At 35.5% G+C, this 18,180-nt stretch overlaps 1 protein-coding gene across 13 annotated transcripts in view; it reads right to left on the minus strand.

Moving 5' to 3' along the window:
- The window catches only part of LOC117218896 (rap guanine nucleotide exchange factor 2), a 470,857-nt gene that overhangs the window by 110,714 nt on the left and 341,963 nt on the right, over positions 1-18,180 (minus strand). For 9 of the 13 annotated variants that reach the window (XM_033467619.2, XM_033467624.2, XM_033467618.2 and 6 more), the window contains exon 2: positions 2,232-2,753. The exons of the other annotated variants lie outside the window; for them this stretch is intronic. In XM_033467619.2, coding sequence (XP_033323510.2) covers positions 2,232-2,527 — 296 coding nt within the window. In that variant the 5' untranslated portion in view covers positions 2,528-2,753. The remainder of the gene's footprint in view (positions 1-2,231; positions 2,754-18,180) is intronic. 13 annotated transcript variants of the gene reach the window in all.

Genomic DNA, 18,180 nt, shown 5'->3' on the forward strand with positions numbered 1-18,180 from the left:
GGTCTGAAATTTTACAGAACTGTACCACGTGTCAAGGAATTGTATGTCACGACCTTCGTAGCATGATTCTACGCGTTCGCATCGGTGAAGATCTGTTGAAAAAAAAAGTCGACCGCAAAATTGACCTTGACCGGTTCTTTTAAGGTTAATTTCTTTACGATTGCGTCTCGTATTATACTCATCGAGAAGATAAAGTGTCTCAAAGAGACCATCGTGCGTCGGAAATGACTCGTCCGTTCAGAAAATAATGTGGAAATTTCCATCATTTTATATCCATTTTACTTGCATCATCGTTAAAAAGTATGAACAAAGCATTTTATTCGATCGAATTAAACTTGCAAAGCGAAGTTATACGACAACGAATTGCTTCCTCAGCATTCTTACCTCTCGCGAATCCGAATAAAATTAAATTATATTAGTTAAATTAAATTTAAAACTAAATAAAATAAAATTATATTTAAAATTATATTATATATATATATTATATATTATTACTATTATTATATATATTATATTATATTATCTATTATATTATATTATATTATATTATATTATATTATATTATATTATATTATATTATATTATATTATATTATTATATATTATATTATATTATATTATATATATTATATTATATAATATATTATATATAAATTATATTATATAAATAATAAAATTATATTTTAATTTATGCTGATAAAATAATTACGATAAATTCTTGAAAAATCCTGCGCTGAATCGACCTTTTGCAATTGAAATTTCCGCGAATTCACGCGTACGTGAAAAGAATCGCCGTGGAAGTGTTAAGTGAGCGTAAAGGTAGAAACATACTAACCTCGTGTCACGTGAAATCGTGACTGAACAGCGTGACGCCGATCCTGATCTCTTTCTAACGGATGACATACGCAGGACACTGTTCGAACGTCGCGTTACTTTTCAGAAACATACTAATGTCGCGTCACGCGAAATCCGAGGAGAAACAATACGCGAAATGCGTCCACGCGGAACGATATACAGTCGGTGTGGAAAGTATTCGTGCAGTGATCAGTTGGAAGCAAAACTATCTATATCAATACCATAGTAATAAATTTTATGAGAAAACAATGATTACTAAAATATTCTTACACGTTTTATGGTGTACATTTTCTGTAAACAAAATGTCTTTCCCTTCAAGCATTGGAAAAATATCAGCACAAACAGACAGACGCGTAGAAAGTATTCGCGCAGTTAAACAACAAGTGAAAAAATTCTAAAAACAAATTAAATATTTGATGGTTCAATAATTTGTGCGATTGCCACTTGATCTTAAAATATCGCCGAGCCTTCTTGGCACGGAATGTACTAAGCTGGATAAATAATAAAATAATAATAAAATTCTGTTTACGAAAAATACATTCTACGAACGCTGAAGAATATTTATCAATCATTATTCCCGCATAGAATTAATTACTGGCATGGATATACAGTAAATTCTCCCTAAATTGACACGCAGCTTGGAAACAAAAATCGACGATTTGGAAAGAGGAGATACGATTAATCGAGCCTTGCGGCTCGTTTTCATAGTTGTTGGCATTTTTGTTTCCAAGCTGTCAACTAGGGAGAATTTGCTGTAGTTTTTAGTTTAGTAGAATTTACTATATATATATTTTAACCTCGAATAATCGTACCTTCTCTTCCCAAATTGACCATTTTTGTTTCCAAGCTGTCAACTAGGGAGAATTTTGCTGTAGTTTTTAGTTTAGTAGAATTTACTATATATATTTCAACCTCGAATAATCGTATCTTCTCTTCCCAAATTGACCATTTTTGTTTCCAAGCTGTCAACTAGGGAGAATTTTGCTGTAGTTTTTAGTTTAGTAGAATTTACTATATATATTTCAACCTCGAATAATCGTATATTCTCTTCCCAAATTGACCATTTTTGTTTCCAAGCTGTCAATTAGGGAGAATTTGCTCTAGTTTTTAGTTTAGTAAAATTTACTATATAGTTTAACCTCGAATAATCGTACCTTCTCTTCCCAAATTGACCATTTCCGTTTCCAAGCTGTCAATTAGGGAGAATTTGCTGTAGTTTTATTTTAGTAGAATTTACTATAGCAGATTTAAATGTCCGAACGAATTCGTCGATTTTCACGCGACGCGACATTAGCACGGTTATACCTTTTGACTCTGTTAGGGTAGGAACCGATTCAATTAGCGGCCGGCATAAAAATTAATAGCTTTCGAACTCACCAAACGGAGAATCGTCTTCGGGGGAATGCGGGCGGCGGCGGTGGTTGAACGCGATGGCTCCTATCGACGGATTCGCTCCTCAGGGCCTGGACGGCCTTCGGGACGGCTCTGAACGGCTCCTGGGGAGCTCTGGCGATCATGCTCGAGGGCAGATTGCCATTTCCGACGGTGTCATTGAAATTGCTCGCGCCACCGCCGTGGAAGCTATTCCATCTTCTGACAGGACCCCTGTTAGCAACATGGTGTCCGGTTCCGGGGCCGCCGGGGCCGCGCAGTTGGCTGGTGTGCTTGTGCATCCTCGGCTCAGCCCTCGGTCATCCGCCAGGACTCGAACCACACCTCCTTCGCCTCCATCCTCTCTCCGCGCTCGCGTCTTTATATCGTCATTCGTCCTCCCCCGCTCGGCTACATCGCACGGACTTCCTCTTTGGCAATGCTTCCTCTCCGCTTCGCCGGGAATATGCGTTGCGTTTCCCCGCAATCCCTCGCCGGAGGTCTTAAGTCGGCATTTGGCGCTTGGCTCTATTGAAAGCAGTTGGAATTTTCAAGTTATGGTAACTGCTTCTCCGTGGGGATCCGTGGGCCAGGCTAGCTTCTCATCGATCAGCGTTCAGGTCGACGACGACGACGACGACGACGGGAAACGGCTCCCAAGTTCATCCGTTCTCGACGGAGTAACTTCTGGATCCACGTGGATCGCCGCGGTCTTTTCTTTCAAGGAAGTCAGCGATTCTCTGCTCGGGAGCCGGCGATCGCTCTTATTTCGATGAAAACTTCCGCGGACACACGCTGATAAGGTGATCGGTTATTAACTTTCCGAGGTCTCGCGGCTGCGGTCGCAAAGTGCTCGTTCCAAGCGTGCATCGAAGTCGATGCTCGAGCTAGGCGAGCTTCGACTTAATTCTGAAGTTTTGTAAATCGTTTTGGAATACGTTTCGATCGCGGACCAGAATATTCCTTGCAGAAAATGTCAGATAATAATCGATTTTTGTCGATGTTTTTTTACTGGCTTGCCCGCGTTTTGAACGCTTCGGAGCAGCCGCTCCCGAAAATAATTAAATGTTGTTCGTTTGTACATTTTTTTATTTTATGTTCGTGTAGTTTAAACAGTCTATCGTCGTCTATTCTAACTAAAAAAGGTAAAAGGAATCGTCGAAATTGGAGATAAGAAGTACATTTAGGGGATGTTCCAACTCGTTCGATATAGACGATCCCCGATGAAAAAATTCGTGTCAAATACTTTTCTTAGATAATAATCCAGATTCGATTTATTTCTCCTTGTCTCTGAAATTCCGTATTTAACTCTTTGCACTCCGCTGTCCCCTCTCGTGGGACATCGTAATTCTAGCATATCACTCGGATGTCCCCTCTCGTGGGACATCGTAATTCTAGCATATCACTCGGATGTCCCCTCTCGTGGGACATTCAAGTTTATTAGTGATTACGAGGAATTGAGTTATTTCAGTGCAACTTTTTGAGACATGCATGTTTCCCTGAAGTTTTCTCTTGAAATGGCACCAGAAATCAAATCAAAATATAGTAAAATTACTAAGATATATACAAGAAATGTGAGCGGATTTTGACGAAAACGTGAGAGGCGTGCTCACGACGGTCCGAGCACTTCAAAGGCGCCATTTGAAAAGAGTGATAAGGCAAGTTTGTAGAAGAAAAATCGGTATGCGAACATAGCACGCACTGTATACTGAGATTTATAATCATGAAATCTGGAGGAAAAGATTTCCAAAGCTGAACTCAGTCTGGTTTGAAGCGTCGAGCGGTATAGATAGATCTAACGAGTGAGAAAATCGCAAAAGTGATTCTTCTCTTGGTAAATAAATTGTTTGGTAAATATCATCTTGTGAGTTAGTAATAACAATTAGAAATTTTCAACCTATGTATTTATTCATATTTTTTATTAGAACAATGGCAAAACGTTCAAACACGAATGAGTCTCATGACACAAGTAGTAGCGAAGATGAGCTCCAGATAGACGTTTATACAGATATGTTAGAAAGACTAACTGTAGAAGGTTTTCTTCTACAGTTAGTCTATCGTTTTGACAGTAGTGATAGTGATATCGTCCAAGCAACAAGGCGACGAGAGAAAGAGTTCGCATAGATAGCGATTACAACAACGAAACAAAATTATAAAAAATAAAATATTTATTTTTTTGAAAATTTCTCGATTTCAGCCAAATTCATATAAATCCAATATCATTATAATATGTTAGTTAGTTCCAAAAGCATACTAAATAATACGAGGGTCTGTAAATGCCCGTTTCTGCCGAAAAGTGGCGCTGAGTAGCTGGTAGCCAGCGTCCAGAATGGTTCGGAGTGCTAAGGGCTAATGGTGAATTTTTAGTGTTATTTGAATAGTTATTTATTTGATAAGTAACACGTAAAATTAGTCGTTATTCATTTAAGGCATTGTCTTTCGGTTTAAAACGTTTAACAATATTTCCAAAATAACAAAACACGATTGTGTGCTTGACAAGGAAACGAGATCGCTAAAATTTGCAAACTTTGACGCAACTTTTCTTTTCAGCAGACATTATTTTCTCGCTGATAAGGGATTATTCCTAACTCGGCAATTAAACAAATTCTGGAATGAATAAATAAACGTGAAAAATCAGAAAAGTAAACAAATATGTCGACCATTCGTTTGTAACCTTTCATCCAATTGATCGAACGATTAACAAATCGTATATCACATGATAGATTTTGACGAAAACGTGATTTTCGTTTCAAGACATCTTCTCTATGTTGCACCGTTTGCGGACTATAGTAGTAAAATAAAAAATAGCCGAGAATATCCGAGGCTTAATTTCTACCCAATAAAGTGAATTTACGCAAGAAAAAGAAAAAAAAAATTGCGCAATGCAGTAAATTCTCCCTAATCGACGCTCAAATTGTCCTTTTCTGTGTACAATCTGAGCGTCAATTTGGGAGAATTTACAGTGCATATCTACGTACAGTAAATTGTCTCCAATTGTCCCTCAGCTTGCAAAGAAAAGCAGACAATTTGGAAGATTTGAGAAGAGAGGAGATACGATCAGCGAGACTCGAACAATCGTACCTCCTCTTCTGAAATTATCCATCTTTGTTTACAAGCTGAGGGACGATTAAAGAGAATTTACTATATCCGCAAAGTTTCAGAATCTCTCTTTTCCTGATCTTATAAGAGATGAAAAGATGAGATGAAGAAAATAAAAATAGCGTTAAAGTTTACAAACTTGAATGATTTTATTTCGCTGTCAAACACAATTGTCTGGTATTACAATGATGAACTTTACAGAAATAAGACTAAAAAGGTCTAAAAAGGTAAAGAAAATTTTGATTACCGAGAGTTAAGGAATCACCCTGCTCTGCCCGCAACGAGCGAGAGGAATAACGGCGGCAGCAGCGGTTCGAGAGTTGTTGGCGTTCTCGCTCGGTTCCGATCGCGATTACGTCGAACTAGAAATGCCGGCGTTTCCGTGTGATGGCCGCGTAACGGAAGTGATTGCGACGAGAGGGAAGATTCGCGGCCAAGTTCTCGCGGCGCGGCTCGACGAGGCCCGAGGATGCCGACGACGAAGCCGTCGACGAAGTCGCCAGACAAAGTCGAGAAGCGCCTCTCTTCGCCACTCTCTCTTCGACTCTCCACCAAATCCCTCGAACCGGGACCGACACGGGGCACGACTTTATTACGTGACTAATCTGTTTTCGCTGTATCGCAGTGCCCGGAGGTGCTCGTTGCATCGCAAATAACGGGGCGCCCCGACCTTTCGCTTCCTGCGTCTCGGCCGCTTATCAATTTTGACCGTTTGCACGGCAGAGCTCCGATAACGACCGTCGCGGGGACACGAAAGGGGCACCGTGGAAGCGTTCGCGATAAAATCCGAGACAGCTATAAAGGAATCGAGTGTCGAGCGGATGGAAGCGTCGCGTCGCACGATAAGTCTTTTGATCCTCCTTACGATTTCGAGAGAGCGCCGCCGTCGAACGGGCCCGATCGTTCCCAGATAATGTCCCGATGAAATTGCGTTGGTAACCGATCGACTGTGATCTCGACTGAACGCTCGATCGCGGAAACACCGGCGAATATTTTCGAGCCGTTGCACGCTGTTTCCCAAGAGATACAACAGCGCCGTTCGAATTTATCCAGAGCCAGTGGCGTCGTGGAACAACCATTTGGAAGCAACATTTCTACCGTCGAAAATTAATAGCACTCGAATTTTTATGTAAGCGATCTCCAGACACAAATGCGTTAACAAGACGAGAACGATCGTCTTTACTTAAAGTCGTTAAAGAATAGAGAATACATAATGAGGAAAACCTTGTGAGAGATCGAGACAGTAGTTATATTTACGTTGTTTTTGATGTATTTATAATAGCGATGATAAGATAATATTTATTTATATAATATATATTTATGTAGAGAGTACATATTGTACTTATATTTATATAATAAATATTGTATTGTATATAAATATAATATTATTCGTTTGTATAATATATATATTTGTAAACAATATTTATTTATATAATATATATTTACATAGTGAATATTATACATATATATTTATATAATAAATATTATATATAAACATAATAAATGTTATATATAAATATAATATTATTCGTTTGCATAATATATATATTTGTAAACAATATTTATTTATACTATTATGTTATAACAGCAATAATAAAATAATATTTATTTATATATAATATATATTTACATAGTAAATATTATACATATATATTTATATAATAAATATTATATATAAACATAATAAATGTTATATATAAATATAATATTATTCGTTTGCATAATATATATATATTTGTAAACAATATTCATTTATACTATTATGTTATAACAGTAATAAGAAAATAATATTTATTTATGTGTAATATATATTTACATAGTAAATATTATACATATATATTTATATAATAAATATTGTACTGTATATAAATATAATAAATGATATATATAAATATAATATTATTCATTTGCATAATATATATTTGTAAATAATATTTATTTATACCATTACGTTATATTTATAACAGCAGAGATCATTTTCAGTTTGTACTCAGCATTAAACTTGTACAATTTATCATCGCGCGCCGTAGTAATTACGCGGAGATCGTTGCGATCTTACTAATATTCTTCCTCGTTACCAGAGAAGATTTTCTTGTAAGGTACACTTTATCTAATCATATACACACAGTGGAAGACGCGTTTCAACGAAATCTGGTTGGGATAATTTCAAGCAAACGAAGCTGCACACAATTCGAAAAGTTGAATTATTCATTTAATCGCCGTTCGGTTTAACAATCCGTCAGTTAAAAACTTGTTTGTTCGAGATCACGGAGACTTTAACATTTAGATAAAGCTTTATTTGAAGAAAGTTACATTGCTTTAATTGAGTTCTCCACTTGTACGAAGAGCGAGCAATTTAATGTATAGATACTACGTTATTTGTGTATTTTAATTAATTTTATTATTATGAGAACGCCTTTAGCTTCTACGAATTTGATTCGGACATTTCTGAAGACACGATTTAACAATAAGATAAAATTTGATTTAAAATTAAAAATAAATTGTCAGAATACTTAAATTACATATTTCTTTCGAAACCTGTCGGAGAACAAGTGTCATAAATTACATAGATAGAATATACAATAGCTTTAAGTAGACGTAATATTGTGTATGTAACCACATGTGGTTTTTTTTGTCATTAACAAAATCTCAAGTTAAAATTTTGAAGTGAAATATGTGCCCGCGCAAGCAATTCACGACGCGATCATTTTTCGAAGCAATGGTACGCGAAAAATGAGTCGGAGAAAATCTTTAAATCCTCAGCTAATAGGTTAGGTTCTAATCTTTGTCCAAAACCTATCCATTCTTCGATTTCTTTTGAGTTTATTCCTTTATACTATTCTCCCATGGCTCGGCCCAAGACTGCTGCGGATGTTTCGAAGGTATCCAGCACGGCAACGATTTGTCACGACTTGTCGACCAGTTCCGAAGCAATGAGTAGCGAAATGTTCGAGGAACAACTGAGATCATGCACAAATACCTATCGCGCGCGCGAGCGCATACCTTTATATAATATCTATCGAAAAGACTATACAATAGTCGAAATTGCATTGACTTGCTGCTTCGATTCGAATGTATATATTGGGTTGGCAACTAAGTAATTGTTGTCTCTCACTCCCATTTTTATGATATCCGTAAATGTTATATTATAAAACTATTATTATTATTATTATTATGTTATTTTTTATTATCCGTGAATGTTAGCAACTGGACAAATTGAATGCAGCGGTCAAGGAAAAGCGACCAGAATTGGTCAATCGTAAAGATGTCATTTTCCAGCAGGACAATGCTAGGCCGCACGCGTCTTTGTCCATTCGGCAAAAATTGATGGATATTGGTTGGGAATCGATGTTACACAAACCATATAGCCCTGATCTCGCGCCATCGGATTACCACTTATTTCGATCCCTGGACAACTCACTTCGTGGTAAAATTATAATGACGATGACGCTGTGAAATCTCACTTAACTCAGATTTTGGCCGAAAAGAATCAGACTTTCTATGAGCTTGGAATTTTCAAGTTGTCAGAGAGATGGCAAAAGGTCATCGAACAAAATGGAAAATACATTACGGATTAAACTTCGTTCCAAGTAAAAAATAATTTTTTATTTCATTGAACAAATCGGCAATTACTTAGTTGCCAACCCAATAGTATGATTTGATAAAACCTTTGAAAGCAACTCATTCGTTAGTATAATCTAATAATTAGTACATCTAATTCTCTTGTTCTTAATTCTCGACTTTACAGGAATTCGAATTAACATGTTTTCGAAAACTCAAAGCAATTCGATCTGTATGCAATAATTTGAATGTTTATGTAATTAAAATTATTTATATTAAAGTGTGATCTTAACATTCTTAGGAAATGTAATGTTTAGGATCTGACTGACATTAAAATATTCAATCAATTAATAACCATAAACGTTAGTTTATTTAGATCGTTCCGAATTTATGTTTTATTTGCAATAATGGATAATGAAATTTTTGTAAAATTTCGAACAATGAATAACGAATAATTAATAATAATATATATATTATATAAATTATAAATAATAATAATAATTAAATAAAAATATTATTTATATTATTATTTAATTATATTATTAATTATATTATATTATATTATTAATTATATATTATATATTAATATTATTATTAATATTATTCAATAATATTATTTATAATTATAAATAATAATAATTAACGAATAATTATTTTTGTAAAATTTCGTACGATGAATATACTATTCCGATTAATTTTATAGACTTATTCAATGATTTTCACAAGCTTGAAAATAATTCCTTGTTCGTGTGTGGCTTTCATATCTGGTGCCGATCAGCTACTTTTCTCGAAACAATTTCTGCACCTCGGTATACATCGAATGTGTCAGCTGCAGGTCTCCTTTATTAGCGGAAAGTATAATAGTTTAAATATATTCGAGGGACGTTAAAAAGTTTCAGGAAAGCGGTTATTATTCGTAAACAGAGTGCTATATTTATAATGAATTGGTGCGAGCGTAAACTTTGTTGGGACTTTGTTTCATCATGGACGATACTTAAGCGAAATAAAAATAATTCTGACAACTTTTCGAACACCTTTTTTTTTTTACTAACTCTGATTTTCTATTTTATTATCTTATTCTAAAAATATTGAAAGCTTGTTCTCGATTGTGCTGATCGCTCGAGAAACTATAAAAATGGGAAATTGGATTAATATATCTTCTTCGTTAGAACTTAATAAAATTAATAAATCGTATTAGGAGAATTATAGTAATCCATTTGCCACGAACAAAGAATAATGCGAGAATCTATAAACTTATCTTTTAAGATATGAATTTCATTCAATGATTATGAAATTATTTATTGATAAATGTTCGTCATTTGCAAAGATGTACATCGAATAAATTTCGAATATTAAAGACAAAATTATGGTTACCTCGCAGTGTAACTTTACAAAGATAATAAATATTTGGATAATAATCCACTAAATATTTGGATAATAATCCACTAAATATGTGGATAATAATCCACTAAATATTTGGATAATAATCCATTAAATATGTGGATAATAATCCACTAAATATTTGGATAATAATCCACTAAATATTTGGATAATAATCCACTAAATATTTGGATAATAATCCACTAAATATGTGGATAATAATCCACTAAATATTTGGATAATAATCCACTAAATATTTGGATAATAATCCACTAAATATGTGGATAATAATCCACTAAATATTTGGATAATAATCCACTAAATATTTGGATAATAATCCACTAAATATGTGGATAATAATCCACTAAATATTTGGATAATAATCCACTAAATATTTGGATAATAATCACCAAATATTTGGATAATAATCCACTAAATATCGACGATATTCGCGTCTTTTAAATCAACAGAAAATTCTGCGCTTCTCTTATCAATGTTTCAAGGTTATTTCAAGGCATACAATAAATATAAATTCTTTCTCTCTTATACGAATGTACTACTGGCAAAGAAACGCTAATTAACACGGCTGTTAAGAAGATCGTTTCTTGCGTAGTACAAGGAATTTAAGCGTATTTTATGCATGTATATTTTATACGTTCTATGCATAATGCAAGAAAATTTTGGAAATCGGTGATCAGCGTTATATTTATTTATATAAAACCATAAATTGTTTGCACGTGTAAATGACGATATTAGTAGTATTATAATACGTAATTACGTATAATAATATGTAATATCATTTTTCACGTTCGTATAAATCATTATTAATATTAACGTATAAACACATAAGCTTCCTTTCCTCGCTAATTATTAATTAACGCTAATCATTAAAAATGTTATTAACCGCGATATTATTATTAACCCTCCAAATTCACCTGTCCGTGTCGTTTAGAGCGAAAGTCAAAATGGATGACCCGATTTCAGATGAAATTCCAATTCCAAAAAACAAAATCTGTGCCACCTCGAACAAATTAACACGTTGAATGCCACGGGGGTCACCGGTGACCGGCACTTAACTTGGCGGTGACGCCATGGGGGCCACCCGCGCGCCCAAATTGATAGGAATATATACAGGGTGTCCCAAAAATGTCTCGCAGTCCGAAAGTGACGGGTTCCTCGGGTCATTTGAAGCAACTTCTTCTTTTACAAAAATGTTCTCCGAGGCACCGTTAACGAGTTATTAACGAAAAACAGTGACCAATGAGAGGCGAGCTCGGTTGGCGCGAGGCGACCGAACCAATGAGCGGAACCGGGCTTCGCGCGCTGGTTGGCTGGACCGCCTCGCGTCAGCCGTACTCGATTCTTATTGGTCACTGTTTTTCGTTAATAACTCGTTAACGGTGCCTCGGAGAACATTTTTGTAAAGGAAGAAGTTGCTTCAAATGATCCGAGGAACCCGCCATTTCCGGATTGCGAGACATTTTTGGGACACCCTGTATAATTTAAAACAAATGTTAATATCTAAAATTTTGTATTATTACCATCGTCAATTCAAACAGTGACCCCTGTCGTAGTTAACATGTCAAACATGGTTATACACTGTAACTTATCAATTGCAGATAATATTTCAACATTATATGTATCACATAAAAGAAAATTCAACGTGGCGCCACGGACAATTTCTGTAAAACCGGCGTGGCATTCAACGTGTTAAAGACAGCACGCCAACGTGCTGCCATTTCGTCGGGGATTGTAACATCCTTGTAACGCGACAAGGACTTTCGCGACCGGCTGTACCCGATAAATTTAAATATTTTCAGCGATTCTAGAGCGAAAGCCGTAGATCGGTACGTGACACGTTCGCGGCGCACGTCTGATCCTCGAGCAAGAACAAGGACCGAGTCGGGAAAACCGCGTGGGAAAGAGGCGGACGAGAAGAAGACTTGGTCGGTACTGTTCGCGCACGTGTCCCCGGGATCACGTCTGGCCTAGGGAAGCAGAAATCCGAAAGACACAGAGATTACTCGGGGACACACCGTGGAAAAGTCTTAGTAACGGAGCACGGTGAAGTGCATAAGAGGTCCCTGAGGAGGAATAGATTTAAGGAGGAAAGGTACGAGTAGGTAGACCTTGCCGAGCAATGTATAGAAATGCAGCGAGCTTGCAAAACCTCTTGAACACGCGCTCGAGAAGCGGGGCTCGGCTCGTCTTCCTCTTGTCGTCGTCGTCGTCGTCGTCGTCGTTGCAACGAAGAAACGCGCGCGAGAGGCGAAATTCCTTTGTACCCGACAAATTGACTGGGGATGAAATAAAAATGTACCTTTTGACTCGCCCTTTGCCGCCAGCACGTTGCCAGCCTGACATTTCATTTCGAATCGAATGCGCGAAAAGATTAGGGCCATTGTTCGACGAGAACAGATAACAGCGCGTTTCCAGCTGGCAGTTCGCATACGGTAGAAGAGAGGGAAACTACTCGACAGTGCTATGATTTCGCTATCGAAAATTATCGATTATTCTGCTTACATTGTCGATAGTTAGTTTTCGATGAGAGTGGCAAATATATTGGACGGTAATTTAAATGAATTTTTAGATATTTCTTTATCGAAATTAAATTTATATACTAAATTTATCTAAAGTAAATTTATTTTAATACTTCTGTTTGCAAGTGAAGGGAAATGTATTAAACCGTTTGCCGGAGTTATGCAAAAAATATGTTCAAAATATAGATTCGGAAAGAATATTCAGTAGAGCAGTATTAATAATAATCCGACAAGAGAAAGCGTTAACAATAATCCGTCAAGGCTGAAGTCAAAAGATCTCGACGTTCTCGTTTTTTTTTTGTTTTTTTTTTTTTTAAATAAAAGCCATTGATTGCTGTTATAACTTGTAAAATGCTACTGCAGATAGTTTTATTATATTATACTTTATTATTCGATTTTTATTATATTGTAAAAAGAATATAATGTAAAACTTTGATACTTTTCGAACTCTTTATATAGCAATGAATTCATATTATTTTATAATAAGTACATAAATTCGCATGAAAAAGAAGGGAATAAAATTTCACGAATCACTGAAAACATTTAATAAAAAAATACATTTAACCCGTAACCACGGTTTATTAAATAGTGTTTTTATTATTTAATTTTTAATTTTTGTATTATTTTTTATTATTCAATAGTGTTAATTATTAATCTGCTTCGTGCGTGCGCTACTATCGATTGAAGCGAAACGGGGAAAATATCGACGTCTCGAAGTTGGCAAACCGGATTATCCTTTTAATCGCAAGGTGGAACGAACTTTGTCCGCTCGACCCAATGCAAAAGTACGGTTCTCTGTATTTTCGAATGATCCCTTTACCTGATTCGTCGTCGAGTTCAAAGTATGTATATACCTATAAAAGCCTTCGGGGTTTCCTTTGTGAGTCAGACGGGGAGGTATTTCTAGGTTCGAGGTACCCTGAGGGATTTACTAGAAACTCGGTGACAGGTTGCACTTACGGAGTGCTCTCGTATCGTTCCAGGTACTATAGGGTCCACGAAGTCGGAAATTTTCTGTAGGTTTACCCCACCTGTCTACCGGTCGCAACGGCGTTTATACGGCGATCTCCAAGCAGTCTCCGTGGAAGTTTTACAGGCCGGGTTTACACAGACGTGTTCGCAAACACTTCACCGCGGCGCGAGAATGTTGAAATAACTGCTAACGGGGCTTTGATAAAAATCGTCTGTTCCGGATACCTCTTGAATTTTTCCAAGCAGCTTGCACAAATCAGAGTTCCGCGTAATTACATTTAGTTCGTTCGATCAGTTTATTCTCAATTGTTATAACGATTGTGCGAATAGTTTTTGAAAACAATCAGTTAAGGGGGGAGGGGGCACTTCTGTGAACATCGACTGCCAGGAATTTTTAAGATACATTTGAAGTCGATATATAAATATAAGGGTTTGCGTTTTAACACGTTTAAAAATATGGATGCTAACTTTCGAGAAGATTTACTTGTGTATTTGTTATCTCAGGATACTGATATTTTTCTCAGTATAAATAATTTCGTATAAACATTAAAAAATCACCGACGTATTTTATTGAAGTGATGTTTTGAAAGGACAGTGATTTACTAAAATTGTTGAATAAATTTCATATATAATAATAATTTATACCATGAACATATTTAATATAAAGGATTGATTTAAGTATTTTTTATTTGAATATTCATAAAATACAAAAATAATTAGTACATTTTGAAACATAAGTATAAGTAATTTATATGAAAATACATCGGTTCAATTTAATTTTCGTCATCGATAGGAGTGATTAAGTCCTCGGAAATCGTGTTTTGTTTCAAATTTTTTAAATAACTGTGGTATATTGGGGGTATATAATTAAGCAAGTCCATCATGTCTTTGTATTTTGCTGAAGAAACAGGACGAGATCCAACGTATAACGGATCCATTTCTATTTGTGAATAACGCCTAGGTCTTCTTCTTTTTGGTGACAAATCCAAAGTCAGAAATTCATCTTTTTCATCTAAAGTTAGTTTATAAAACCTTTTATAGCCATCTGCTGGCGGGTCTGGAGGTAGCCGCCACATCGCTATAATATAATTTACAAAACTGCACTATACTTTCGCACTTATAAAAATAAGTCCAGTGATCACAAGTTTTTTAAAAACACTGAAAATAATTCAAAACAATACTTCACACACACTTATCACACGTTTCTATTTCTTTTACACTAAGCCCCGCAATTAATTTCCTGAGTACAGCGACTTACGCCACTTTCAAAATAAACATGTTTGTTATACCGTTAATTAGCAAAACTTCTCTCGAACAAATCTCAATAGTTCTCAACTTGTTGTTTGCAAATTTTTAAAAAATGAAAAGATACCGTTCAATTATAATTAGTATTACCATTAACTCGATTTTTTTGAAAAAGTGACTTATGCCACTTTCAAAATAAACGGCTCACTTATTTCCGTTATTTTTCAATCGGTCAATAAAAATATGAACTCGCAGGGAAGTTCGCGCCCCAGCGATTAATCGACAGAGATGGCTGAAATAATTCGCGAATACCTGAGGAACGTCGTTTACTTTCGGAAGAATGCGAGATATTCGAGGCCGGGCTACCACTTCGTCCGCGAGATATTGCCGATACTAAACGTATTAATCGATCTATGCAAAGTACAATTAACCTACATTGTTAACCTCGCTAACTCGCTTTTTCAACCTATGCGGCAACGATAAAGGAAACGTATATGTCGAACATTTATCGGCCGAAACTTAGTTACACGACGAAACGTGTTTGTTGCCGGCATAATGAAAAGTTTCGCGAGTCCGTTTGCTGGAGCGGCTCTTATTGTCCGGAACTTTCGGCATAAAAGGAATCGTCGCGATAATGAGAACTTTGTCGAGCCCTGTGTCGCATTAGCGTACCACCGAGCCGTCCAAAAGGAATTTGATAGTATGGACGTTGGAACAGTCTGCGAAATATAATAACAACTTGTTGTTAGACCGCGCAAGTTTATGCATGCACATTTTTTCGTAGGACTCGATTACATAAATGGTATTATGCGTTGGTATATCATGTACAAGGTATACCAAAATTATTGTACAAGCGAGGGATTCCTGAGGTCATTTGAAGTAACTTTTTCCTTTGCGAAAATGCAATCCGCGGCTTCGTTCACGAGTTATTAACGAAAAACGTCTAATGCAACGACAGTGATCGCGAGGGCGGAGCGTCAGCCGTGCTCGCCTTTCATTGGTCGCCGTTTATCGTTAATAACTCGTAAACGACGCCGCGGATTGCATTTCCGCAAAGGAAAAAGTTACTTCAAATGATCTCAGGAACCTCCCATTTCCTGGAAATACCATAATTTCGGGACACGTTGTATAATAAATTTAGTATATTATTTAATAATAAACGACAATTTTAGTATGCTTTGCATATTCACGGGCACCTTTCAGTTCTGCATATTCTTGTATATATAAAGTTAATTAAGCAATTAGTTATATACATTACAACTGGACTGCGGATTTTATACATTCGTGAGAAAATCGTCTAGATGAGACTTAAAACAGCACAAAATTATTAAAAATTACTATAAAGAAATAAATTTTTATCGTCTTGCGTAGAGAAAAATCTGAACGCTGAAAACTCGGCGAAATCTCGGACTCGTTCTTTCCCTGTCGCAAGTTTCGGAAGGAAGGCAGGGATCATTGCGATGAAAAGTTCATCGTGCAACTCGCTCAGACAGTCGTCGTCGTTGTCTGAGGACAATTCGCATGCAGGACGAGGAGGAGGCTTTGAGGAGTATCCGTGGAGGAACACGTGAGACCGCGAATACTCCGAGGAACGATAAGCTGGAACGACGGTGAAGAAACTTCAATTTCCAACCGGAATACACGGACCGTGTCTTCCGGTACACCGATCCTGCTAGATTATTAATTCTAATTGTTCGGAGAGGCCTCGTTGCGCCACTCCTCGTTTTCCACCGGCGAACGCCGCGCCGGTCGACCGTGTTCCCGTTTTCCTTCTTTCATTTTATGGGAATTTCGGCTTAGGGTCGCTAAATGAACGCGCCGCAGCGACTTTGATGAACAGATTACCACGCCGAGATAACGTGTGCAAGGAACAGCTACGCGGAAGTTTACTTGTCACGGTAATGGAACATTAATTGAATTCTGTTGGAGCCCGTTTCAGCGACGAAACGATCCGCGATCTTGTGAGAAACGAAAAGTGAGGAAACACGGCGCAAAGTGAACGTGCTTTTTACGGGGTTATAAATATTAGTAATATATATATATATAGTATAGTATAGTATAGATATAGAGCATAATAGTATATATATATATATATATATATATATATATATATATATATATATATATATATATTATAATTTAATATATACAGGTACAAGTTTTAATGTAAACATAGATCATACAGAGCTTTATTAAGAAGTTATAACAAAAATTCAGAATAGGAATAGTAATCAACTTGCTGTTACTGCGAGCATTGGCTTGAATAGATCAGCACATGTTTATGTAAGCTGTGTTTATTAATACATTTCGAAATGTATTAATAACCGTTGTTGACAATACATTATTGACATCGATCGAAGATTTTTTTTTCTTTTTTATTTTTTATTTTAGTTGATTACTATTCCTATTCTGAATTTTTGTTATAATTTCTTAATAAAGCTCTATATGACCTATGTTTACATAACATTTTTTTCTTACTTTGTGCCATAGAATACACTGACACAGTTTGAACATTAAAACCTGGGACACCCTGTATATTATAATTTAATATATATATATTAAAATAGGATAACTTTTTAAAAATATAACTGGATCAAGGGTTCAAAATTTCTTGTAGAAATTCCTATAGAAATCTATTGTATAATTTCCTATTAACAAACTATCATAATTAAATTTTTTATTAAAAATCAATTGTAATAAATTTTACTCATACTTGAAATGAATTACAAACTTTTCTATAAAAATCCACTAGAATTTAAAATTTCTATTTAAATTCTTGTGAGAATCTATTGCAATTTAAATTTACAACGAAGATTCATTGTAACGAAATTTGTGACAAAAATTCGTTATAACGAATACTCCTACGTAAAATCAATTAATTTGAATTTATTGAATTTATTTGCAATTCGCGTTTTCATTTAAACTCCTATAAAAAGAAATTCCTATAAAAATCTGTTACAATTTAAAAAAATTTCGGTCGAAAATATAATCATAAACAAATTTTTGTATTAAAAGTCTATTCCAATCTATTTCAATCCTATTTAAAATCAATTACAACAGAACTATCTATTAACAATCTGCAAAAATACAAATTTCTAAGAAAAATTCATTGTAATTAAATTGTACCCTACTGGAATTGATTCAATTTCGCTTATACG

Source organism: Megalopta genalis, unplaced genomic scaffold (assembly GCF_051020955.1).
Source record: "Megalopta genalis isolate 19385.01 unplaced genomic scaffold, iyMegGena1_principal scaffold0020, whole genome shotgun sequence".
Classification (NCBI taxonomy): domain Eukaryota; kingdom Metazoa; phylum Arthropoda; class Insecta; order Hymenoptera; family Halictidae; genus Megalopta; species Megalopta genalis.